The sequence below is a fragment of the Microcaecilia unicolor genome, chromosome 3, assembly GCF_901765095.1.
Source record: "Microcaecilia unicolor chromosome 3, aMicUni1.1, whole genome shotgun sequence".
Classification (NCBI taxonomy): Eukaryota; Metazoa; Chordata; class Amphibia; order Gymnophiona; family Siphonopidae; genus Microcaecilia; species Microcaecilia unicolor.
In genome coordinates, this window is record NC_044033.1 from 392,691,782 (window position 1) to 392,718,299 (window position 26,518).

At 41.2% G+C, this 26,518-nt stretch overlaps 1 protein-coding gene across 1 annotated transcript in view; it reads right to left on the reverse strand.

Moving 5' to 3' along the window:
- Positions 1-26,518, reverse strand: part of KIF13B (kinesin family member 13B) — a 427,996-nt gene that overhangs the window by 114,077 nt on the left and 287,401 nt on the right. The window contains exons 22-25 of the mRNA XM_030198710.1: positions 24,783-24,956; positions 13,490-13,647; positions 6,397-6,529; positions 690-836 (exon numbers count right to left, since the gene is read on the reverse strand). Coding sequence (XP_030054570.1) covers positions 690-836; positions 6,397-6,529; positions 13,490-13,647; positions 24,783-24,956 — 612 coding nt within the window. The remainder of the gene's footprint in view (positions 1-689; positions 837-6,396; positions 6,530-13,489; positions 13,648-24,782; positions 24,957-26,518) is intronic.

Here is a 26,518-nt window from a genome sequence, read left to right on the forward strand (position 1 = left end):
CTACCAGACCTCCAGCCTCCCCCGGTGTCTGGGTGGTGGTGGGGGGGGGGGGGGGGGGGGGGAGAGAGAGGGCCACCAAAGAAACTTGTTCTGGGGAGGTTGGGGGGGGGCCTGTAAGCATGCTGGACAAGGCTCCTCATTCCTCCCCAATGCTCTGCTCTAAGCTGACGTAGGGCTTACTGTGGCAGCAGCGCCCTTGTTTGGCGTGCTGCCCGCTGAGCATTTGGGAAGAATAGTTAAAGCCCTGTTTAGTATTCATTTGCATGCTACTTGCGGTCAGAGCCGGCGAGCGTGTTGTTTCACGCGTTCACCAACTCTGATCATGAGGCGGGAGCAAACTTGGGCACTAGTATGGCGCTAATAGCCCCTAGCGCCCGCGTTTGCTTCTGATCATTAGCCCATTGGTGAGATCAATCTAAACAAACTAATGGTTGATTAATCACTGTTAATGTGTGTGACTAACACACAAATGTTTATGACAATTAAAACTAACAAAAGACAAACACATGCTTTATAAATAACCCCTGTTAACAAAACAGTGATAGTGAAAGCTTCAGCCTTGAAGCAGGATTCCTTTTTTAGTCTTTGTCACGAATGGGTAGGAATATCATGAACAAACAACAGAAAAAGCAACCCAATTTTTAATCTTAATCCCAGCATTTATATGCTAGGAAGTAACAATCTCTCACCTGATGAATTTTGTGAGTCTTCTGCAATTTGGCCTGCCTTATTTTTATGCACCCAACTCCCACAGACGATATTGACTCTTCTATTAGAGGCAAGGTGCCAGAATCTTGAACTGATTTTACTTCCACCAGAATACGCCTTGATTGCCCCTGAATAAAAGGAAAAATAAATTCCACTGTTTGACAATGTGAATATTTATTTAAATATATCTAAAAGTATTGAACATGGTTAGCATGGTTACAGAGACCCCTACTGGCAGTTTATTTATGGAAGATTTTTATTAGAAGAGAAGACTTATCCAATGCCAAGCATACACTGAAAATAAAACATACTTTGTTGCATGTTGCTCAATCCCATCAAATTAGTTTAAATTAATAGGACAGACTATGGAATAATTGCAACAGTTAAATATATTTACTGCACATGTATATTTAAACCCACTATTCATAAGAAATTTATTGCAGGCTATTGTAGGCATGAAGAGAAAGATCTCCTGGATGTCTGTAAAGCCAGTAAATGAATTTAAATAATTCCTGACATCAAGCCCTTTTAAAGCAAAGTTACATGTAATAAGTTCACTAATCAAGGCAGGATAATCAGCCACACAAGTAGCCTCCCAAAGTACCCAGGGAAAGCTTCTTTGGGGATGCATGGGAATTCCCACTTTGCAGAACCCCTTCAGCCTTATGAAAAAGCTTAGAAAATCAAGCCCATGAAGGGAGGAGAGTGGGAACTTGTAGCCTTGAAATTCCGACCACCTCTGGCTTGTCCAGATTAAATTTCCCACATACGAGTAAAGTCAATATTTAAAAGCAGGCCAAATTAATTTTAGCAGCCTTTAAACAATGGTTTACTAAATTTCTCTGATAAGTGGTTAAGCCACAAATATGTAAGAAGTAAGAAAACTGCTGGCCCCATTGTATATCGTTGTCAATCATTCTACAAATCTGAAATTGAATCCCCCCACCATTAGGCTTGAAATTTTAAGCATCCTCATCATAAAACCCCTGGTGGAAGTTCTTGTCTCAGACGCCCACTAATTCAAATTTGGTTTGGTCAAGCCTGCCCTGCACCTCCTTTAGTTAACAAAATGTGCGCTGACCGTATGTATTGAAAAACATGAGTAGAGATTAACTGATAATCTCTCTGAAATATATTAAAGGGAATCAGTTTTCCATCCTCATACACCTGACCTAGGGTCTGAAGACCTTTACACAGCCAATACTTAAAAGCCGGAAATTGAATATCTGGCTTAAATAAACCATTGTTACATATTAGAATTAAAGCAGATACATTCCCCAGGGGGCCTGGATAGAGAGAATCCCAATGTCATAATGTAAGTTCTACTAAGGGGAACTACTATATCCCACCCTATGACTTGGGCAATAAAAGCAGATCTGCAAATGGACTAGGGCCCATTGTAGGGGCAAGAGCCCTGCATAGGTGACCACCACCAGAGTTGGTAACAACCTCAGCATCTGTTACTTCAAATTAAGCATCAATACCGCATCACTTGTGCCCTGATTTCTAACAAGGACCTGCATTAACAGTAAGAGATTGCCTACAAACTTGCTTACTTGATAAACATTCTTGCACAGTCATGCACCCCAGGTTGGGCTAACCCAGGCACTTCAGTGCCCGATTATGAAAGGAAGGACACAGGAGTCTACATTATTGGACTGGTCAGTGCCAAGATCCAAGAAATGCAGTTCTGCAGATACAACATGACTTTGCAATTTCCCAGGTCAGAATGTCCAGAACATGGGGAGCAGTTGGCTTGTCTTCAAGGATGAGCAACAGCCAGAAATGGTATATAAGAAGTACCCCTGAGGTCTAAAAATTTAGTCTGGTAACCTCACCAGCTCAAGGCTAACATATTTCCTGGCTTGTAAGACTCCACCTACCTCCTCTGCTCCTACACTGTTGGGACTCCTCTGCACCGATGGACGCTTTAGAGCTCTTACCTGCCTCCTCCTACATCTGTCCAGAAGACTTCATAATCAGGTTGTATAAGCCTGCTCTGAACTGCTATTGTTTAATAAGCAGGTGGCCCCTAGATTCCGGAGCTAGGGCCTAGGCATGTGTTTGCTTTGAATCCTTTTTAATAATGGCAAGTCATTGTTCTGTGAAAGATCTAGCATTTGTCCATAATTCTTCTATTGATATTGCCTTCTTCATTCTAAACCTTCATGTGCTGCTATAATAAATCTATTTCTATTTTTTATAAATTTGGGCCTTGTGTCAGTCACTTGACAGCATAACTGGGCTGTGGACTTGAATTCATGAGAACATAAAATTGGTCTTATAAGTTCCAGAGTGCTAATCATAATTATAGAGTTCTAGTTTCCAATTGATTTCCCATGATTTAGTCAATCAATTATGTAGTTCTGCAGCTTGTTGCTGAGGTTTGGTTCAGATGGCATTGGAACATTGGTCCCTTTGAATTCACCATCCCAGTGGGGATTACACAAGAGTGCTCGGTGCCAAGTGGATTTCACACATCGTCAGTACCTAGTCTAATGTGTCTGTAAATGGTCCATCTACATCAAAACTGTAAGTTACTCTCATGGAATGTCAAAGGTATGAATAACACAATCAAGAGGAAGAAAATTCTGCTGCATATGGTATATTGCAAGACACAAATTTGGTGGCCAAATATGCAGAGAAGCTAGATGGTAAGAACATAAGAGGTGTGCCCTACTGGGTCAGACCAAAGGTCTATCTAGCCCAGTATCCTGTTTCTGACAGTAACCAGTCCAGGGTACAAGTACCTGGAAGTCCCGAATATTAGCAAGATTCCATGCTACTTAATCTCATAAGTACATAAGTATTGTCATACTGGGACAGACCAAAGGTCCATCAAGCCCAGCATCTTGTTTACAACAGTGGCCAAGCCAGGTCACAAATACCTGGCAAGAGCCCAAAAAAGTACAAAACATTTTATGCTGCTTATCCCAGAAATAGCAGTGGATTTTCTCCATTTTAATAATGGTCTATGGACTTTTCCTTTAGGAAGCTGTCTTTTCCCAGCTTCAGGTCACAAATAACCTCCAATATCTCACACAAAATTTCCTCTGTTGTGGAGTCAATGCAGGGTGTTGAATTGTAAGGTACTGCTCAATCATCATGCGGTGAATCCGAGGATCTCTTGCATACAATCTTAAAGAATGTAGCAAATCTGTCCTTAATCCAGGTAGGCTGAACCAACAATTCACCAGTGGAAACCCAAAAGTTTATCTGCTTTGTTTCCCCATTCATAATGTTGTTTAAGTCTCTGACATTTATAATCCTTTTCCTCCTGTCTCAGGAAATCTAAATTATGCCTAGCCTCATACAGACTTAAGTAACTGAGGTAAAGGCAATTCCTTATACAACCTCTCATACTTCACTACTTGGCTCATGTCTCAAATCATCCTCAAGGAGACATCAGTTGCAAGCAATTTCCTGCATGGCAAAGTTGTTAGAATTTTTAGTTAATGTACTGCAGAATTTTATTTTGAAACCTTCAATATTTTGCATAAATCACAGCATGGTTTCAGACCAAGACACAGTACAGAATCATTGCTTCTTGTTCTTACAACTAAGATCAGAGATTTTTTGAGTCAAAGGCAATCTGTTAGGTTACTGCAGTTTGATATTTCAGCTGGTTTTGATGTTATTAATCATTCCATACTCTTGTTTAAGCTATCAGAATTAAATATGTCAGGGACTGTGCTAAATTGGTTCAAAAAGCTTTTGAAAAGAGGTCATCTAGTTGGAGTCCAGGTTGTGGAGTACCTCAGGGCTCCCTGTTATCTCCTTTACTTTTTAATGTCTATCTTAGCTCTTTGGGCAATTTTTCTGAGGAAGAAGTCTAAATAAACAAAAGACTAAGTTACTTTGGTTTGGTGAGAATATTCCAAATTGTTCTGTGGTCTTGGCTTCAGGCGAAATTTTAAAAATTGAAGGTATTTCTAAGAGTATTGGGAGTCAATTTAGATTCTACCCTTTCATTTGAGAAGCAGGTTAGTTCTTTCAGTATGAGATTATTTTTAAAGCTCAGATAATTAAAAGCAATTAGATCTTCCTTATGAAAAGAAGATTTTAAAATTCTGACATAGGCTATTCTCCTCCCTCAGTTGGACTATTGGCTCATTATATTCTCAGGTTAATTGTAAATTGAAAACTCGATTGCAGTTATTACAAAATACAGCTACCAGATTGATTTTTGGTGGGTCGGTTTGATAATACTTCACCCTTTTTAAGGGAGCTGCATTGGTTACCCATTGAACAGTGTATTAGATGCAAGATAATATGCTTAATTTCAAAGCACTCCGAGTTAAATGCATAGAATTTGGTGGATTTGTTAGAGATTCCTTCTTCTAGGAGAAATCTTTGTTGCTATCAACACTATCATTAGGTTATCCTGCAATAAAAAGTATTAGAGTAAAATCAACTACCAAAAGATCATTTTCTTTTCATGGGAGCTTGACTTTGGAATATGTTGCCTTTGAATATGAGATTACAATCTTTGTATTTGTTGTTTTGGAAGATACTAAAGACTTATTTATATGAATGTTGAATTTGGAACCAGCATTAGTCTATTCTGTTTTTGTAAATTTTCTTCCTATTGTTAGGAATTTTTCTTTTCGTGAACTGCTGTGAATCCTATCAGGAATAAAGGTTGGTATACAAGACCTAGATAGAATAGAATTTTCTTAGTAGAATGAACAAAATTTTCAATATTTTGTTGATCTGGAAATCCATCATCTGCTGGCTGTCAACTTATACTCCTAAAATTTGGACAGACGTATCAAATTTATATCAGAGATGGCTGAATAGACCAAATATTTTCTGAGCTGCCTAATATAAATTTCTTTTTCTCTCTATTTAGTTTGTCTATGTGATGTCAACCCAACTGTCTATTAAATTCAAATATATTTTTATCCTATACAGGACTGGATTTCTCTCATGTGTTAGGGAAAACACAGTTGTGATGTCATCAATGTAAATAAATGAATCAACACCTATATGGTCTGTGTACCAAGGGACTGCATAATCACATTAAATAAAATAGGGGAAGAACAGAGTCTTGTGGAACCCCATTTTGTGACTGCCAAGCTTCTGACAGAATTCCATGCATCCTCACCTCCTAGGCTCTTCTTGATAAAAATCCCTGAAACCAACTCAAGACCTTGCCTGTTATTCCAAATTCACTTAAAATAGACAATAAAATATCATGCTCCAGAAGATCAAAAGTGCTTGATAGATCAAATTGCATTATTAATGATCCAAAACCCTTTCTCCATAAAGATTTACATTATATATAAAGCTTTCCTGCTCCTCTGTTTCTTTTGTTTACTTAGAGACACTTCCTCTTATCTTTGAAATAAAAACATTGCTGTAAATAATTTCAAAAGAAAAGAACATTTTAAAATAAATGTATACAAGTTTTCAATTTAAAAAGAGCTTTCAAATTTAGGATTTCTAAATCACTGTGGTGGTGTATCAGTAAATTGAACTAGTCGGAATATAATCTTCAGGATTCTTTCCCCATTTTGCTATTATTAGCCTAAATGTTCAATATATGAGTTAATTCAAATACTACAGCATACCACACTATAAAACAATATAAACCCTCTTGCCTTGCACATTGCCAAGTTTGCAGTTTCTAACCTGCTTCAAAAGGTAAAAATAAAGACAGAAGTTTAAGAACTGGTAATAACTTACTTGTCTGAGCTGGAAGATGCCACCTGTTTGCACATCCTTGGCAGGGAGTACCTCTACAGGACAGTACTCTCCGTTCTCATTCAGTTCAAGGATCTGAACCCAGAGCTCTACTTTCCGGGTGACCTCACTCCACCTGCGAAATACAACACATAAGTACATAAGTAATGCCATACTGGGAAAAGACCAAGGGTCCATCGAGCCCAGCATCTTGTCCACGACAGCGGCTAATCCAGGCCAAGGGCACCTGGCAAGCTTCCCAAACGTACAAACATTCTATACATGTTATTCCTGGGACTTTGGATTTTTCCAAGTCCGTTTAGTAGCGGTTTATGGACTTGTCCTTTAGGAAACCGTCCAACCCCTTTTTAAACTCTGCTAAGCTAACCGCCTTCACCACATTTTCCGGCAATGAATTCCAGAGTTTAATTACACGTTGGGTGAAGAAAACTTTTCTCCGATTTGTTTTAAATTTACTACACTGTAGTTTCATCGCATGCCCCCTAGTCCTAGTATTTTTGGAAAGCGTGAACAGACGCTTCACATCCACCTGTTCCACTCCACTCATTATTTTATATACCTCTATCATGTCTCCCCTCAGCCGTCTCTTCTCCAAGCTGAATAGCCCTAGCCTCCTTAGTCTTTCTTCATAGGGAAGTCATCCCATCCCCGCTATCATTTTAGTCGCCCTTCGCTGCACCTTTTCCAATTCTACTATATCTTTCTTGAGATGCGGCGACCAGAATTGAACACAATACTCAAGGTGCGGTCGCACCATGGAGCGATACAACGGCATTATAACATCCTCACACCTGTTTTCCATACCTTTCCTAATAATACCCAACATTCTATTCGCTTTCCTAGCCGCAGCAGCACACTGAGCAGAAGGTTTCAGCGTGTTATCGACGACGACACCCAGATCCCTTTCTTGGTCCGTAACTCCTAACGCGGAACCTTGCATGACGTAGCTATAATTCGGGTTCTTTTTTCCCACATGCATCACCTTGCACTTGCTCACATTAAACGTCATCTGCCATTTACCCGCCCAGTCTCCCAGTCTCGTAAGATCCTCTTGTAATTTTTCACAATCCTGTCGCGAGTTAACGACTTTGAATAACTTTATGTCATCAGCAAATTTAATTACCTCGCTAGTTACTCCCATCTCTAAATCATTTATAAATACATTAAAAAGCAGCGGTCCTAGCACAGACCCCTGAGGAACCCCACTAACTACCCTTTCTCCAATGTGAATACTGCCCATTTAACCCCACTCTCTGTTTCCTATCCTTCAACCAGTTTTTAATCCACAATAGGACATTTCCTCCTATCCCATTACCCTCCTCTGTAGCCTTTCATGAGGTACCTTGTCAAACGCCTTTTGAAAATCCAGATACACATACAATGTTAGAATAGAGCACACACAAGGAGAATAATTTTTAATATGAAAAACCTTGTTTTACTTGTGCAAATGGAGTTTTAGAAAATCACTCTGTGTGTAAAAGTATGTGCATAGATCCCACTATGCATGATCTGTTATCTGTAATAGGGGAAAGTATTCCTTGGGCCAGGGTCTGGAAATGTGTACATACTTTTGAATTTTCAAAATTTCAGGCCCCCTCTTTTCCCCAGGAAAATTACCTACATAAACTAGCAGATGTAATTTTATACAGATGCTTTTCCTTAGGCAATTTTCAGCGAAAGTTCACATGTACTTACATTTGAAAACTGGTGCAAAGTTCACAAGTAAAAATGGGAATAACTGAAAGCACATCTTCTAGCCACGGGTCCACCAGCAGAGTGACATTAGCTCTGGGAGGCAGCATTTCTCAAATCAGCAATGTAAATGTGCAAAGGTGATATGACATGGAATCTGAGGTGAAGCACAGAGTTTTGGCCCAATCCCACCTTCAAGGTTCTTAACAGGAACATGATTGCTCTGGAAATCAATATTGCTAATGTGGCTTAATTAAAAGCATTTAAGGTACTTTTGGTAGCTTGAAGGATGGCTAGAACAAAGTTGCACTGAAAACTCTTACATTTACTAAACCACTAACACCTGGATTTTAAACTGGCTGCCGAAAGTTGGGTGCCAGGGCAGATCTGCATGCAAATTAGTTAAGGTGTCATCAATAACTGCAGTTAATTGGCAACAATTTGGATTTGCATATGCAACTGGACTAGTCACTATTCTATAACAACTGTGCCTACAGTTCATAGTGCACAACTCAACGGGGTGAAGTTATGGAAAGAGAATGGGCAGATCAGGGGGCATTCCCAGAAGTTAGGCATGATGTTATAGAATAATGTCATATCCACACCTAAGTTGGCATAAACCAGCGCCCAACGTTAGTTGCTAGGCCCTGGATTCTATATAGCATGCCTAGAGATCTGCCCCAAAATCCAGGCGTATTATAACAACACGCATAACTTAATTGGCTTAACAAGCTAATCAGCGCTGATAACAGCACATTGTTATAGAATATGGCCCTCTGTGCCTAAATCTACGTGCCGGGATTTACGCCATGTATTTGTTGGTATAAATAGAGGTGTGTATTTTTAAGTGCTGGAATAGCAATTAAGTGTATTCTATATACTGCGGTTAAATGGGAAAATGTGGGGTATAAATGTACCACAAATAAATAAATAAAAAGAAAAGCTACACTGGCTTCCATTAAAAGAGCATATTGCTTTCAAAGTTTGCACCCTGGTTCATAAGATCATACACAGTGAAGTTCCAGGGTATGTCAGACCTTATTGACCTACCTACCAGGAACTCTACTAGCTCATCACGTACATTCCTGAATCTCCACTATCCAAACTGTAAGGGATTGAAATACAAATTAACGTATGCATCTAGCTTCTCCTACATATGCACACAAATCTGTAATGAATTACCAAAACCCATAAAAATAACCCACGACACAGTGAACTTCCGTAAACTATTGAAAACCTATTTATTTAAGAAAGCTTACAATAACAGCTCATCCTAAATGCCAACAAAACGCACCTATACAAAATATATTCTTTATATCTTAATTGTTTATGCTAAATTACCCTGATTTATAGTTTAATATTCCTAATTGTTCAAGTTAATCTGTCACGAATGAAGTTTAACCTAATACCTTTCAGTTCTTATCATAAGATGAACTTTCCTTCCTGTAACCTAATCCACTCTATCTCTTCCTCAACTATGAATTTCTCCTCTCCGGAACTGGTAATCACCACTTACGGAACTATGTAAGCCACATTGAGCCTGCAAATAGGTGGGAAAATGTGGGATACAAATGTTATAAATAAATAAATAAATCTAGGCACCACTTATAGAATATGCTTAGGCAGAAATGTTTTCCGTGGAGATTTTTTTAAGTGTCATATATAGAATTTGGACCTAAATCCGTTCTAAGCTTGTTTCCTGCAAAGGGCCAGATCCCTTTGCAGAATATTAGTTTACAGCGGATCCTTTTGGTGCCTAACTTTGGGAAACATTTAATGAATTCAGCCCTAAATGCCTACTAGTGTAGCCAAATCAGAATTTGGAGGTTTCTGGAATATTTTATCTGTTAAAATATATTTTTAAAAAATCACTCACTGAGCATATGCAAACAACATTAACAAGAAAAAAAAAGTTATTTTTAGTACTTGGACTTATTGAGCACATCTTGGCAGTGGGGGTGGGGGGGGGGGGGGGGAGAGATATAGAATGACTGAAAGAACAAAAAGATAAAGAGGCTGGTGGCATCCTATACGCCAGTGTTCCTCAATCCAGTCATCAGGGACTACTTGGCCATTCAGATTTTCAGGATACCCACAATGAATATGTATGACAGATCTGCATACAGTAGAGACAGTCTATGAAAATGCATCACATCCATTGTGGATATTCTGAAAACCTGACTGGCCAGGCAGCTCCCAAGAGCTATTGTTGAGGACCACTGGTCTAGGGTAACCAATTTATTGAAGCATATGCTTTCAAATACAAGGGTCAACACACTGTCAAATGCAAGCTGACTATCAAGGACCCAACTGTAAGTCAATACTAACAAGTAGACAACTGAAAATAGCTTTGTCTCGGTAAATGTTGTGCCTACTCCTAAATCTCCTTCTCCCAATGATCGGTGCTTTAACAATGATCAGAGAAACTTTATGGCAAATGCCTGGCCACAGTGACAGTGTTCTCCAAACCCTATTTTCTATACTGTTCCAGGGACATTATTGCCATCAATGAAAGCCAGTTTTCTCTCATTAGGTTTAATAATCATCAGCATAACTGTTTTTAATGTGCTTTTTGAAACAAACTACTAAATGAATCTCTGCGAGATATTTAAAGAATCATCCTTCTTTTCTGTCAAATGTGTCATAAAAAGAATCTCAATTTATAACCTGGCAAGCAATTTCAAATTGGACATGTTTCATAGTAAAATAATGTTTATAAGCAGAATTCCTCTCTATGCAATCAAAGAATATTTTTAAAATATATTTTTGGCATAATAACAATAAAAAACTTCAAGGGATGCACACAGTTTTCCTAGGATTCTGAATGCATAGCTTTGAACCCTTATACTGAGCTGTGTGTCTTTTGTCTCTAATTACTGAACATTTGTGGCACAAACTGATAATGATATTTTTTATACTGTTTCATGGTAGTTCTATTATTAGGTTTCAATTTACTGTTTTCAAGTTTATCTCATTTACTGTATTTATGTTTATTCTTGGTTATTTTACTATTATTATGTTAACAAAATTGTAAGTTGTATGTTAAACTGTACCTGCTGTACACCGCCTTGGGTGAATATCTTCATAAAGGCAGTTAATAAATCCAGATAAATAGATAAAAATAAATAAATGATGGAAACAAACAGGTTATAGGGAGTACAAATTTTTCTTAACCATTCACTACCAAAGCCTCTCCTATACTTTCTTTTCTCCAATCAACCACCACTGCTCTCTCATTCCAATGCTGACCCCAAACACATCTCTACAACTCCCATAAACAATGCCTGCTCCCACTGCTTCTTCTCTTTCCATACCTCCATCTCATTCTCTTGCCCACTCCCTCCTTTTATATATACACTCCCCACCCTGAACACAAACTCATTCCCATCTGACTTTTTTGTGCTCACTTCTCTTCCAATGATTCCTTTCATTGTAGTCACTGACATGTATGGCACATCTTCCTGCTACCTAACTCTGCTCTCACCCTCCAACTTTTCAAAGGTGATGTCCATGTAGGGTGTAGTCATCTTTTGCTGATTCCTCTCCTTTATTAAGGCCCCATGCTCTTCTTTCTCTGATTTTATCTTCTCCTTCACACTTTGTCCATCTCTCCTGCCCTAACCCTACTAACTGCACACCTCTATCATCCACTATACCCCTATTTCCAGCCCCCAGCCCCATGCATAAGTCCAACGAATCCGTTTCTTCTCAAAATTAACATCTTTACCTATCGGTGCCATCTCTGCTCCTCCTCCTTGTCCTCTCCCCCACATTTGAGCTCTTCCACTAACACCACATTCCTCTTCCTACTGATGCTGGAACACCTGACCATCCCTCTATCCATTCCATGGCCATCTCCTAGTAACAGCTCTGCTATATCATAGTCCAATGCTTTCTAGCCCTAAATTTCCCCTTCTAGTAACTTCCACCTTTGTTGATGTGTCTTAACCCCACTCTGCTTCCCCACTCCACCATGTTGCTCCCAGCCCCCCCTATCCTGTTCACGCTAATCTCTCCTAGCCTTCCCTATCACTATAGCTGGCAACTCATTCTCCATGGTTTTGACAGTAAGAGTCTTGGGTGTTATCTTCAATGGCAACCTGGCCTTTTGTCCCTATATCTCTTGTCCATTATTGCTTTTTTAAGCTGAGGATGCTATATTCAATTCATCAATTTACCCCTTCAGCTCTGCAGGTCCTTCTTTACTCCTTAGTCCTTTCAAGTCTCGAGTATTGTAACACCATGCTTCAATGCCTCCCACAAAAAGATATCTAGCACTTACAGATAGTTTACAATGGTATGATCATGTCACCCTCTCCTTCGTGAAGAGCACTGGTTACCCGTCTCCTTTCAGATTTCTTACAAACTGCTCCTATTAGTTCCTAAAATCTGACACTGGGACCAACCATTGTACTTAAAGCAATACCTTGTCCCATATTGTCCTTCTCAGGCGCTTCACTCCTCGCAAGATAGTCTACTCCAAGTTCCCTTACTCCAGTGAATGTTCAGTGTCATGGGTCCAGTTGGACATGAACTAGTTGGAAACTTTTTTACCTGTTTTTAAGGCTCAAGATATGTTTGTTACCATAGTAACATAGTAGATGACGGCAGATGAAGACCTATACGGTCCCTCCAGTCTGCCCAAGATAAACTCATTATATATGATATGATGTGATACTTCATATGTATATCTGATCTTGATTTGTCCTTGCCATTTTCAGGGAACAGACTGAAGTAGTCTGCCCGCCACTGTCCTTGTTCTAAATTTTTGAAGTTGTCGAAGCCCCTGAAAAGCTCCACTGCAGCCCATCCACATCTATTCATCCACCATCAGGGCATAGACCCCAGCATTGGCTTTGCATCCCAATTAGCGGTGTTGCTACCTAATCTCCACTAAGCTTCTTTGGATCCATTCCTTCCAAACAGGATTCCTTTATGTTTGTACCACGCATTTTTGAACTGTTACTGTTTGCATCTCCACCACCTCTTGTGGAAGGGCATTCCAGGTGCCTACCACCCTCACTCAGTGAAAAAATTTTTCCTGACATTATTCCTGAGTTGGCCCCCTTTCAATCTCAATTCATGTCCTGTAATTCTACCACAATGTCGTCTCTGGAAAAGATTTGTTTCCGGATTTATACCTTTCAAATATTTGACCGCCTGCATCTTATCACCCCGGTTTCTCCTTTCCTCCAGGGTATACATGTTCAGGTCAGTAAGTCTCTCCTCGTACATCTTGCTACACAAACCCTATATTTGAATACAGGGTTTCTATTTTCAGTGTACTATATGGTTTATCTTAATTGGTGGGACAATCTTACAACACATCCTGATGAATAAGTGGGGAAGAAAACTGTGTATGTAAAGTGCAAAGGTATGCTACCTGTCTCTGAGACTGCGTGTTTTCGCTTGAATAATTCCCAAATCCCATAGTGCTGGGCTCCTTCGAGGATCACTCTGTCTATGACCATATACTTCAATTGCCAAGGCCCCTTCACCAAGATAGTCGATAAAGTCTTCAGAGATATTAACAGAAAACTCCTATAAGAAAATAACAGGATAAGTAAACAAGACCTGCATATTCCACTTGTAAGAATTTTGAACAAGGGTACACTGATTTGAGTTAAAAATGCTTAGTGTCCCAATTATTCATCTATTATCTAGTGTAACTTGTTGCTATTGTAGGCATCAAACTAAGCAGTGATCTATAAGTTTATAACAGCTAGTAAAGAGTAAACATGTGTTCATCAGATTATCACTTAATTCTACTTCATCTTCATGTGTATGCTTTCCCCAAAATTCATTACACAGTAATACAGTAAATGACATCAGATAAAGACCAGTTTGGTTCTTCAAGTCTGTTCAACAAGGCAGCCAGAACCGCACTTGCCATTCTGCGCAGGTTATACTCCTTCATAATTGAACATGACATCACAACCAGTTGGCAATTTGTCACCATGCCTATCACATATAGGCAGTTCTATATGATGTTGCAATATCACACCACCAGGCTAATAGTCTGAATGGTTTTATTATGATGTCACATTCATTATAAAAACAACATTGCACGAAACTGCATCCCCATCTGTAAACCACCTTTATACTTGACAACTCCTTCATCTCTGCCAAAAAGCTTCATTATCTTAAAATTTCCACCTCCACCCACCAACACAGCTTTCAGAGCTACAAAGTCTCTTGCCTTGGGGCAGTAACTTCTGAGAATCTATGAACTGCGAGTAAATTAGCTACATTTATTCAATAGAAGTACATTTCAGAAAAAGATAAGAGGCTTCTGGTGTTTGCTGACGTGCTGAGGTTATACTTTCTGGTTATTTTAGCACATGTTTGTTTTAAGAAGATATTACACTAAGAGGCATATTTTCAAAGCACTTAGCCTTCCAAAGTTCCATAGGTTTCTATGGAACTTTGGAAGGCTAAGTGCTTTGAAAATATGCCTCTAAGAGACCAGAACAGTAAAAAGACAAGTTCACTGGAGGGGAACATGAATATGTGCATTCAGAGACAAGATAGAGAATGATTGCCCGATCAAATGAACAGTCCAACCACACTGTTAATTAACAACATTTTATGTTATATTATCAAGGATTTATATATCTTGCCAAATCTCTAAATTCAGATTCAAGGCGAGTTACAATCAGTATAGAATAAGAAACTGATAACAAATATCAGGAATGACATAAATACAAACATAATTCATCACATAAGAGAAAATAAAACCACCCCAGTCCTAGTAAACAAATATGTTTTCAAAGATTTGTGAAACAAAAAATAATTTTCCATTAAGCGTAATTCACTCGGAAGACTGTTTCAATAACAAACAGCTAAAAAGAAAAATGATTGAGCATAAGTAGCCTTAAACCGAATATTCTTAATTGAAAGAAAAGCTAATAAATAACTACATCTTATAGAGATCATCTCTGAATGCAACAGTCAACAACTGAGACCCACTTTCAAAACACAAGCCATTCAAAAACTTAAAAACTAAACAAACTGTCTTAAAAATAATCAGAGATTTCATGGGCAACTAATGCACTGTTTCCAGCAAAGGACTTATATGATCCAGCAGTGCTTTCAGAAATATCAGCCTAACGGCTGAATTCTGAATCATCTGAATTCTAGAATTGCTTAGAAGAAAGACTCAGATATAATGAATTACCATAGTCCAGTAAAGACTGTTAACGGCATAATAATCTAAAAATGATATAAAATTAAGATCGTAATAAACATAATTGTTTTAATTTAAAATACGTGTTTTCTAATTAAACTATTAATCTGTGGTTCCAGCATCATAGATGAATCTAGCACCATTCCCAAAACTTTAGAAGTGCTTTCTACAAAAAACCGAGATCCATAATCACCCACAATAATCTGGGGAATCTTAGTTAAATCCATTGACAACCTCAATATCTTGATCTTATCAGCATTAAGTTTTAATTTAGCCCTTATATACCAATCATTTATCCTTTTTATACAATCATTGATTTTACAGGAGACAGAGTCTACAGCTTGACCAACAGGAAACAGAAAAAAAATATCACCTGCATAGGACAACATAATCTCACCAGATGTTAACAAAAGTTGACCTACAGAACTCATATACAAATTATAGAAAAGTGGGGAGATAGGAGACCCTTGAGGAACACCTAAAGGAGATTCCTAAGGTAAAGAATAACAGCTGTCTTTTAGGACTAAATACTATTTTTCAAAAAAAGATTCAAACCAGTTACACACTGAACTACTAAAGCCAAATTCAGATAACAAAGTCAGTAATATATCATTACTAACGTGGAACCTTGCATTACATAGTAACATAGTAGATGACGGCAGAAAAAAGACATGCACGGTCCATCCAGTCTGCCCAACAAGATAACTCAAATTTGCTACTTTTTGTGTATACCCTACTTTGATTTGTACCTGTGCTTTTCAGGGCACAGACCGTACAAGTCTGCCCAGCACTATCCCCACCTCCCAACCACCGGCTCTGGCACAGACCGTATAAGTCTGCCCAGCACTACCCCCGCCTCCCAACCACCAGTCCCGCTTCCCACCACCGGCTCTGGCACAAACCGTATAAGTCTGCCCAGCACTATCCCCGCCTCCCAACAACCACCAGCCCCGCCTCCTGATCTTGACTAAGCTCCTGAGGATCCATTCCTTCGGCACAGGATTCCTTTATGCTTATCCCACGCATGTTTGAATTCCGTTACCGTTTTCATTTCCACCACCTCCCGCCGGAGGGCATTCCAAGCATCCACTACTCTCTCCGTGAAAAAATACTTCCTGACATTTTTCTTGAGTCTGCCCCCCTTCAATCTCATTTCATGTCCTCTCGTTCTACCATCTTCCCATCTCCGGAAAAGGTTAGTTTGCGGATTAATACCTTTCAAATATTTGAACGTCTGTATCATATCATCCCTGTTTCTCCTTTCCTCCAGAGTATACATGTTTAGTTCAGCAAGTCTCTCCTCATACGTCTTGTAACGCAAATCCCATACCATTCTCATAGCTTTTCTTTGCACCGCTTCGATTCTTTTTACATCCTTAACAAGATACGGCCTCCAAAACTGAACACAATACTCCAGGTGGGGCCTCACCAACGACTTATACAGGGGCATCAACACTTCCTTTCTTCTGCTGATCACACCTCTCTCTATACAGCCTAGCAACCTTCTCGCTACGGCCACCGCCTTGTCACACTGTTTCGTCGCCTTCAAATCCTCAGATACTATCACCCCAAGATCCCTCTCTCCGCCCGTACCTATCAGACTCTCCTCGCCTAACACATACGTCTCGTGTGGATTTCTATTCCCTAAGTGCATCACTTTGCATTTCTTCGCATTGAATTTTACTTGCCAAACCTTAGACCATTCTTCTAGCTTCCTCAGATCCTTTTTCATGTTTTCCACTCCCTCCCGGGTGTCCACTCTGTTACAGATCTTAGTATCATCAGCAAATAGGCAAACTTTACCTTCTAACTCTTCGGCAATGTCACTCACAAATATATTGAACAGAATCGGCCCCAGCACCGATCTCTGAGGCACTCCACTACTCACCTTTCCCTCCTCCGAGCGAATTCCATTCACCACCACCCTCTGGCGTCTGTCCGTCAACCAGTTCCTAATCCAGTTCACCACTTCAGGTCCTATCTTCAGCCCCTCCAGTTTATTTAAGAGCCTCCTGTGGGGAACCGTGTCAAAAGCTTTGCTGAAATCTAAGTAGATTACGTCCATAGCTCGTCCATGATTCAATTACATAGCTATAATTCGGGTTCCTCTTTCCCACATGCATCAGTTTGCACTTGCTCTTATTAAACGTCATCTTCCATTTAGATGCCCAGTCTCTCAATCTCATAAGATCCTCTTGTAATTTTTCACAATCCTCTTGCGATTTAACAGCTTTGAATAACTTTGTGTCATCAGCAAATTTAATTACCTCACTAGTTACTCCCATCCTTAGATCATTTATAAATATGTTAAAAAGCAGCAGTCCCAGCACAGACCCCTGGGGAACCCCACTATCTACCCTCCTCCATTGAGAATACTGACCATTTAACCCTACTCTCTGTTTTCTAACTTTTAACCAGTTTTTAATCCACAATAGGACACTACCTCCAATTCCATGACTTTCCAATTTCCTCTGGAGTCTTTCATGAGGTACTTTGTCAAACACCTTTTCAAAATCCAGATACACAATATCAACCGGCTCGCTTTTATCCACGTTTGTTCACTCTTTCAAAGAAATGTAATACATTGATGAGGCAAGATTTCCCTTCATTAAATCCATGTTCTTGAATGTGCTCTGTAATTTTGTTCTTTATAATAGTCTCTAACATTTTGCCCTGCACCGACGTCAGGCTCATCAGTCTATAATTTCCCAGATCTCCTCTGGAACCTTTAAAAAAAAAACTGGCATTACATTGGCTACCCTCCAATCTTCCGGTACCAAGTTTGAGTTTAAAGATAAATTACACATTGCTAACAATAGTTCCACAAGTTCATTTTTCAAATTTCTCAGCACTCTGGGATGAATACCATCCAGTCCAGGAGAATTGCTACTCTTCAATTTGTCAAATTGCCCCATTACATCCTCCAGGTTTATAGGGATTTCATTCAGTTTCTCCGACACGTCAGCTTCAAATACCATTTCTGGCACCGGTATCTCTCCCAAATCTTCCTCAGTGAAGACTGAAACAAAGACTTAATTTAATCTCTCCGCTATGGCTTTGTCTTCTGATTGCCCCTTTTACCACTCGGTCATCTAGCGGTCCAACCGATTCTTTTGCAGGCTTCTTGCTTTTAATATACTTTAAAAAATTGTTTACTATGTGCTTCTGCCTCCAACGCAATCTTTTTTTTCAAAGTCTTGAACCATGTCTAGCGGGGCTCCTATGAACTCCAATTGTTGTACTGGTGGTAGACGGGACTTAGGGTAGTTGATAGTAGCTAGTATCCAAATAGTTTTGTGCATGGACTCCTGAGCAACTTCTTTCAATGTACTCTTCACCAACCAATCGTCCAGGTAAGGAAACACATGGACTCCTAGTCTGCATAGCAATGTTGCGAGTACAGTTAGACACTTGGTAAATACCACGGAAGCTGACGTGAGGCCAAACAGCAGAATGCGGTACTAGAAGTGGGTTTCCCTACCCGAAATCGGAGATACTTCCTGTTGCCTGGAAGTACTAGGATATAAGTATAGGCATATTTTAAGCCCAGAGAGTATAGCTAGTCTTTGTTGAATCATGGGGAGAAGGAAGCCTAGGGAAATCAATCTGAACTTTTCTTTTGCTCAGGATCCTTGGATTTAGGATGGGACACAGCCCTCCCCCCCATCTTTTTTGGCACAAGGAAATACTTGGAATAGAATCCTTTCCCTTGGTGGAATGGGTTCAACCGCATGGACCTTGAGAAGGGTGGAGAGTTCCTCTACAAGTACTTCTCTGAGGTGAGCTGAGGTAAGATGCTCTTGGTGGGCAATTTGGTGGTTTCTTGTGCCAATGCAAAGCGTAACAGAGACAGACTATTTGAAGAACCCACCGGTAAGAGGTTACAAGTGGCCACCTCTACCGGAAGGTCGTCTGAATGGTCACTTTGATGCCAGCTATGCTCTCCTGGAACCAGTCAAAAGCTTGTCCCCTGCTTCAACAGCTGGTTGGCCTTTTTGCACATGCTGTTGATGATAACAAGCATGCTGGAGCTGAACAGGCTGAGCGGGGCAAGAAGGGGTGTACCTACACCTTTTGAGAGTAGTAAGGACTTTGCTTCGACTTGACAGAAAATCTCCTGAAGACAGAGAATGCAGAAGGTGTCCACCAGGAGAGGGTATTGATAGTATTAGTATGTTTTTTGAGGAGATCAGTGACCTCTTTCATCCACTTTTTCTCCAAAAAGTTGTCTCCTTGGCAAATAGCATCCGCCAACCTCTGCTGAACCATCGGGTCCTGGTCAGAGACACGAAGTCATGAGAGTCTGCGCATCGCTGTACTCTGAGCATAGATCCTGGACACTATATCAAAAGTGTCAAAGGTGCCCCAGGCCAGAAATTTATGACAGGCCTTCTGCTTTCTGGCCAATTTGTGAAATGACTCGGCCTGCTAAGGAGGGAAAGTGTCTGTCAAGTCAAACATGCTGCACACCAAGGACTGCACGTAAAGGCTTGTGTAGAGCTAGTATGATTGAATAAGGAAAATAAGAATAGAGGCCCAATACATCTCACGCCCAAACAAATTAAGTGTCCATACCTCTCTGCCTGGGGGAGCAGAGGCAAAGTCCCTGCAACTCCTGGCTTGTTTGAGTGTGAATTCAACTACCAAGGAGTTACAAGGCAACTGAGGCCCATCAAATCCAGGTGCATTTTGAATCTGATACATGGTGTCAATCTTTTTGGGAAAAACTGACAGAGGGGACTCTCAAGTCTTCACCTGAGCACCACAAAGGATCCTTTGAAGAGGGACAATCACAGCCTCTCTAAGAGGAGAGTTGTAGTCTAGAACCTTGAACATCTCAGCCCTGGACTTACCTTTCTTCTCCAACTTAATAGAGAAAGAAGCTGCCATCTCCTTAACAAAAGCAGGGAGGAGAGACTCTCATGTGGAGATTTCAGTCTCTCCTCAGGAGGAGAGGGGTCTGATGCAGGACTGCTTGTAGACTGGAGAAGCTTCCTCCACTGAGGTTGAAAGAGTACCTGCATGGGCAGAAGTGGACGTCAATGTTCCATACAGAACCGGCATCTGTGACCACACCACAGGCTGAGGGCCCTGTGAGGAAGACAGAGCTAGAGTCATGGCTGGAGTAAGCACCCCCAATGCCAATGGAATCTGTGCCTTCAGAAGCCCCGCCAAGTGCTCTTGCAGCATGGCCTGGATCCATTCGTGAGTTGACACTGGTAAAGGTTTTGGTGCAGTTTCTGAGACAGCCTGCAGAGTTGTCAGTGCCGTGGTGAAAACTGGGTCCTCGCTACCAGGAGACTGGTGCAAACGCACCTCTTCAATAGAGGAGGAGCACTCGTCTCGGCGCCAATGCTTCTCCAGTAATTAAGTTTTCGATGCCCTGAAGCTCCTGGCATCGTGTGTAGAGGGGAACCGATGCTTGTGCTTCTTGGCCTTCGCTAGATGCAGAGCATCAACATCCCTCAGTGCCAACGAGAACATCAAATCCACATGCCTCCTTGGTGTCTAATGCTGACCGGTCCCGGGGGCCTTGTGCAGCGGCCGGCATTGAAGCAGGTGGAAACCGACTCAATACGTGTCCACTCCCACTGTCAGATACGAGCCTGGTAGCCATAGGAACCGATGCTTCCAATGCCAATGCAGAAGTCGAGGGCGACAACCTTCTTTGAGCTTCTCTGGACTCCTGGGTTCTTTTCTGCCGATGAAAACAAAGAACACAGTTAAGATGGTTATGGTCTGGACCAGGAATGGGTGTCAGCACAAGATATGATCTGATTTCACCAGGTACAGTGCTAAAAGCCACTAGGAACTTTAGATGACATGGAAAGGAAAATGGCCGAAGCAAAATCAAATGACTCAATGGTGAGGAAAAAAGGGGATTGTTCACCTAAAAAAAACAGTCAATGTAACCCAGCCGATGCTCAGGCCTAAGAGGGCCTTTGGAGCTGAAAAAAATAAAGGAAACCTAAAAGTGGGGGAAAAGCTCTAAGAAAAATATGAGGACTAATAACTCCATAAGAAAGTAAAATTGAAGGAAAGCAGGCCAAAAAACCTGTAATGGAAGACACGTGAAGAGCTGTGTAATCAATATGCTGAAGAGAACACTTGAAAAACACAATTTCTCTTTAACGGGGATGAAGAAAGACTGCTGGTCCTGTGCACGTGAGTTGGGCGGGAAGGCACCCGCATGTGCGCTGTGGGGGCGCTGCTTTAAGGCCTTAAATAGATACTATGCTAGGCAGCATTTCCACACTAATGGATGGCGTCACCCACATGTGAGAATTATATAAAATTATATATTTATTTTTTTAATGTCTTGTTGCGTCTGCTGTTCTTCCCTTCTTCTCTGGGTTCTTATCTGATTCATGTCTGTTAGAAAGGATCTCTCTTCTGCACTTCCCTGCAGCGATTCCCTTTGTTAGCAAGTGCAGGCAGTCTACTCCTGCATTACTACACCCCAGCTTTTACCCTATCTCCAAGCTGCCCCAAATTCCACTCCAATTTGAAATGCATACCTTTGGCGTATAAAGGGTAATTCTATAATCTAGTTGTCTGCATTTATGTGCCTCATGTGAGTGTAAATACCTAGAATACTAGCACTTACATGTGTTCACTTACCTGTGAACGTGCCAACAGGGCTTCTAAGTGCTATTCTGTAACAGTATTCCTAACTTACATAGTGCGTAAATGCAAGAGAAGATATGCATGGGCAGCATTCCCAGTTACACACGTAACTTACATAATACTGTAAGTTACGTGCCTACCTAGTTACGCCATGTCTATGGCTGGTGTAACTATAGGCACGCAAATGTTTATACATATCCAAACCAGGTACATACCATGCACTATAAAAAGCAGAAAGACATGATTAAAAACCGAGATGGAGGCTATTGGAGCTAAAAGAACACCCTTCAGAAAATGGAAGGATTCAAATGAAGATAACAGGAAACAGCATAAGAAATGGCAAATCAAATGCAAAACGCTGATCATTAGACGATAAAGGGGTAAAAGGGGCAGCAGGGAGAACAAGGGCATAGTGCAGAGACTGAAGAATCCTTTGCTGCAGACTCCACTGAAGAAGATGTGTGTGGTGTGTGTGTGGGGGGGGGGGGGGGGGGGGGGGGAATACCCATGCCAGAAACGGTCAAGGTTTTCTTTCTGATTGGGTATTACTCACTGTTATGGGGAAGAGGAGGAAAGGTTGCAGCCAGGGGACTAGTGCTGTTCTGCCAGCTGCATCTACTTTGGGTAAAACTCTCCCAGACAAACAGATGTGATGACAGAGTACAAGGTTTCCTTTCTGAAGTGCTGGACCTTTAGGGCCTTGATATGCTTGAGGTCCAGGACAGGGTGGAAGGAACCACCCTTTCTGGAAACACGAAGCAGACAGAATAACGGCCCTGCCCTAGCATCTTGGTGGAAGCCTTGCACAGGAACTCCATATAAAAATCTGCAAGAGGGTGGGCAAATTCCAACTTGTATCCTTCTCTGATCACTTCCAAGACCCACTGGTCTGAAGTAATTTTGGTCCATTTCCCGAGAAAAAGAGACAGCCGTTCCCTTATGGAGAATTCTAGGGAATGGACTGCCGCCCATCATTGGAGGCATGGACTGGGGCAGCCCAGGAGGCAGAAGCTAATGCCTTTGCTGGAAACGGGCCTCTGGAAGGATCCAGATTTTCTCGGTCTATACCACCTAGCTTTCCAAAACTGGTTCTGTGGCTGCAAAAACCAGAAAGGCGCCTTAGACTTGTCCTTGGGAAAGCGCTGTCCTTTGGAATTCCCCAGGTCTTTGACAATCTTTTCCAAATCCTTTCCAAAAAGGAATTTCCCACGAAAGGGATGGTGTGCTAGCCTGGACTTAGAGGATGTGTCCACAGACCAATGTCTGAGCCAGAGCCACCACATCGCTGTCACAGCTAAGGACAGATAATGCCGTAAAAGAAGTTAGCGTAACTGGGTTTAAACAAAGTTTGGATACGTTCCTAAAAGCAAAGTTCATAAACCATTATTAAAGGCAGTGGATTTTCCCAAGTCCACCTATCTAATTTAATCTTTTTGGATCGCAAGGTTACTTGTGACCTGGTTTGGCCAATGTTGAAACAAAATGCTGGGCTTGACTGACCTTTGGTCTGTCCCAGTACGGTGATGCTTATGTACTTAGGATACCAGGTTCTGCTAGTGCTCTATACTGGAACCTGAGCACCTAGGTGTCATTATAGAATAGGCTCCTAGCACATGTCCTGGGGGTGCCTAAAAGGAGATGTCCAGTTCTGTAGAAGTGTAAGGAATTAAAAACATGCACTTATGTGGTTTGTACCTTCTGCTGACTGCATAGGAGTTTTTGAAAACTGAATCCCAAACGTTTGGTGGACTGCAAAATCTGGCTTCTTTATTGTCTTATACAAAAGAGTGATGGATGATATAATCTTGGTGTTGATTGACCCATGTGTTCAGTGTTACATTTTCTTATGTACTGTTCAATTTTTTTTTTACCATTTCTTTTATAAAATAAAGGTTTTAAAAAAAAAAGTTTGGAGGACAAGACTAAGAAATAGGTGCCCTATATATTGTTGCTTTGAAATCAACTCTCGTCTATGTACTGTCTCTTCTGCTCGAGTTCACTCCCATGCCATTTGCCTTACTCACACACTACTCCAGGCCTTCTATTGGTCTTTATCTAGCACTATCTGAAGACATCCTTCAAGAATGTACTCAGAACTCCCTAAGACTTCTCTACAACCACAAACACATGAACCCTCCAAGACTGTCTCCTTCCATCTAGACACATACCCACACTCCAAACTACAATGTCTGATATATCCTGTGGTCCTTGTCCCATTTCTGCAGCTAGACCCCATCCCAATATCCCTTTAGAAGGTAGCCTTTATGACAGACATACCCCCGGATTCTATATAGCGCGGCTAGAGAAATGTACCAAAATTAGAATGCTTTCTATAACAATGCATGTAACTTAACACCAAGGTTAACAAGCACTAATGATCACTAACTGGAACTGATTAGAATTTAGGCACACAAGTAGCTAAGCATATTCTGTAATGATGTGTGCTGAACTTCTAATGCGCGCAGGCAAAAATGGGCGTGGTTACAGGTGTTTTGTAGGCGTTCTGAAATTTACATGCCTAGTTATAGAATTTGGCCTTGTGTGCCTAAATCTACATGCTGGGATTTATTCCAAATTTTCATTGGTGTAAGTAGATGCACGTAGATTTAGGCACTGAAATATCAACTAAGTGTATTTTATAATCGGCAACTAAACCTAGGCACCATATATAGAATTCCCCCCTTAATGTGTTTCAGGACATGATACTCAGTATTTCCTTCAGCTACTGTAAATAAATTATTTACTGACATTTTCTAATGATGCTTTTTATAAGATGGTCCGATAGCAGTGCTTATATGCAAATCAAATCAAAGCTGCAATTAGCAAATAAATACAAATGTATAAAAAAAAACTAAATCTTTACTTTGCAGTGATCAAAGACGACCATGCACTGTGGCTCCTTAGTGACGGGAGATGACGAGGAAAGGTCCACCTCAGGGGCAACCATGACCAGCTCCAGCTGGTCCCAGAAAGTGTATGTGCAGAACACGAAATTGGAGAGATGCTGCGGTAGACCTGTAGCTTGCAGTATTTTAATCTGAGCAGAAGAAGAAAGTTAGTCACACACAGAGAGGGCCTGGATATCTTAAAAGGCATCCAAGGCTAACTTTGCTGGAAGACTGTTTCTGTCTTGCATGATCAACGAAGAATTAAATGACTACCTACACAGTTCAGCATTCAAGCAAAAACTCACACTGATCCCATAGTATAAGCATGGTACACAAAGAACGTCAGGTCCAAGATCAAAGAATGAAAGAGGAAAAACCACTCTCGGGTCCTGATGCTCAAAGGTCACCATCAAATACGACAGAAGCGATTGAACTTACTGATTTGTAAACAGCAACTGATGCTCAAAGGGAATTGTATGCAAATGAGATGCACGGAAATTCTACAAGTAGCTCGGTAGGGAAAACGCCTACTGCATGCGCAAAACAGTCTCTCGGTAAGTGTGCATGTTTTGCACATGCCCGGGAATCATTTTGTCCTGCTGCTGCATTCTTTTCCTGGGTCCCTGAACTCAGACTCTACCTCCCTACCTCTGTCTGCCAAATCTGAAGTTCACTTTTTGCCTGTGCCTACAGGATCCCGAGTTGTCATACCGTGTTTCCAGAACTAGACCCTGGGGTCTGCAGAATCCCAGAATCGGACCCTGCCCGTGTCTGCAGATTTCTTCCTTGTGACTCTAGGATCCCAGGACCCAGACAGAAATGAAGAGCAGCCTGTTTGTGCTGCTGCTGCTATGTATGGTGAATTACACACTTTTCCCGAGGCTTGTGTGAGGGTGTCTTTTCTCCCTAGAATCCAATGCACAGGGAAATCTGGGAGTCTCTCCAGCAAGGGCAAGAGAAAGAAACCCCCAAGGGAAAAGGGTAGGTAGAAAGACTGGGCCACCTAGTGACAGCTCCAGATCTGCTGGGAAATTCTGCATGCTAAAAGGTAGGAGATCCTTTCTGTGCATCACACAGAATTCTCATTTTAATACTAATGAGCTCATTGTAATACATTTGCATTGGATTATAGGTGGCTACTACAGTGAAGGGTTAAAGACACAATGAACCCCTATGTGCATTAGACGCTAAATAACATTTGCTTTAGACCGGCTACAACCGATCTAAAGCAAACGTTGCAAACACGGTAAGCTTTGTACATCAGGTCCTCAGTTTTTACCTTTTGTTTGAAAAATGTGAATTAAAAATGGTTCTTAGTTTATTCCATTTATGCACACTAAACTACTCAGTGTTAATTTGGGGACTTTGCATTTATCTGCTACCGTGTTTCCCCGAAAATAAGACACTGTCTTATATTATTTTTTGCTCCCCAAGACCCGCTAGGTCTTATATTTCGGGGAAACATCGGTCGCCCCCCCCCCCCCCACCCGAGGTTGCTGGGCCCCCCTCCACCCGCCCTCCGTCGTCACCCCCCCACCCAAGGTCGCCGGGCCCCCCTCTACCCGCCCTCCGTCGCTCCAGAAACTAACCTCCTTTCACTTTCGCAAGTTCACAGCAAGCACAAGCAGCAGCAGTAGCAGGGCAGACCTCTCTTTCCTTCTGTGTTCCGCCCTCGCCTGACGTAACGTAATGTCAGGCGAGGGCGGAACAC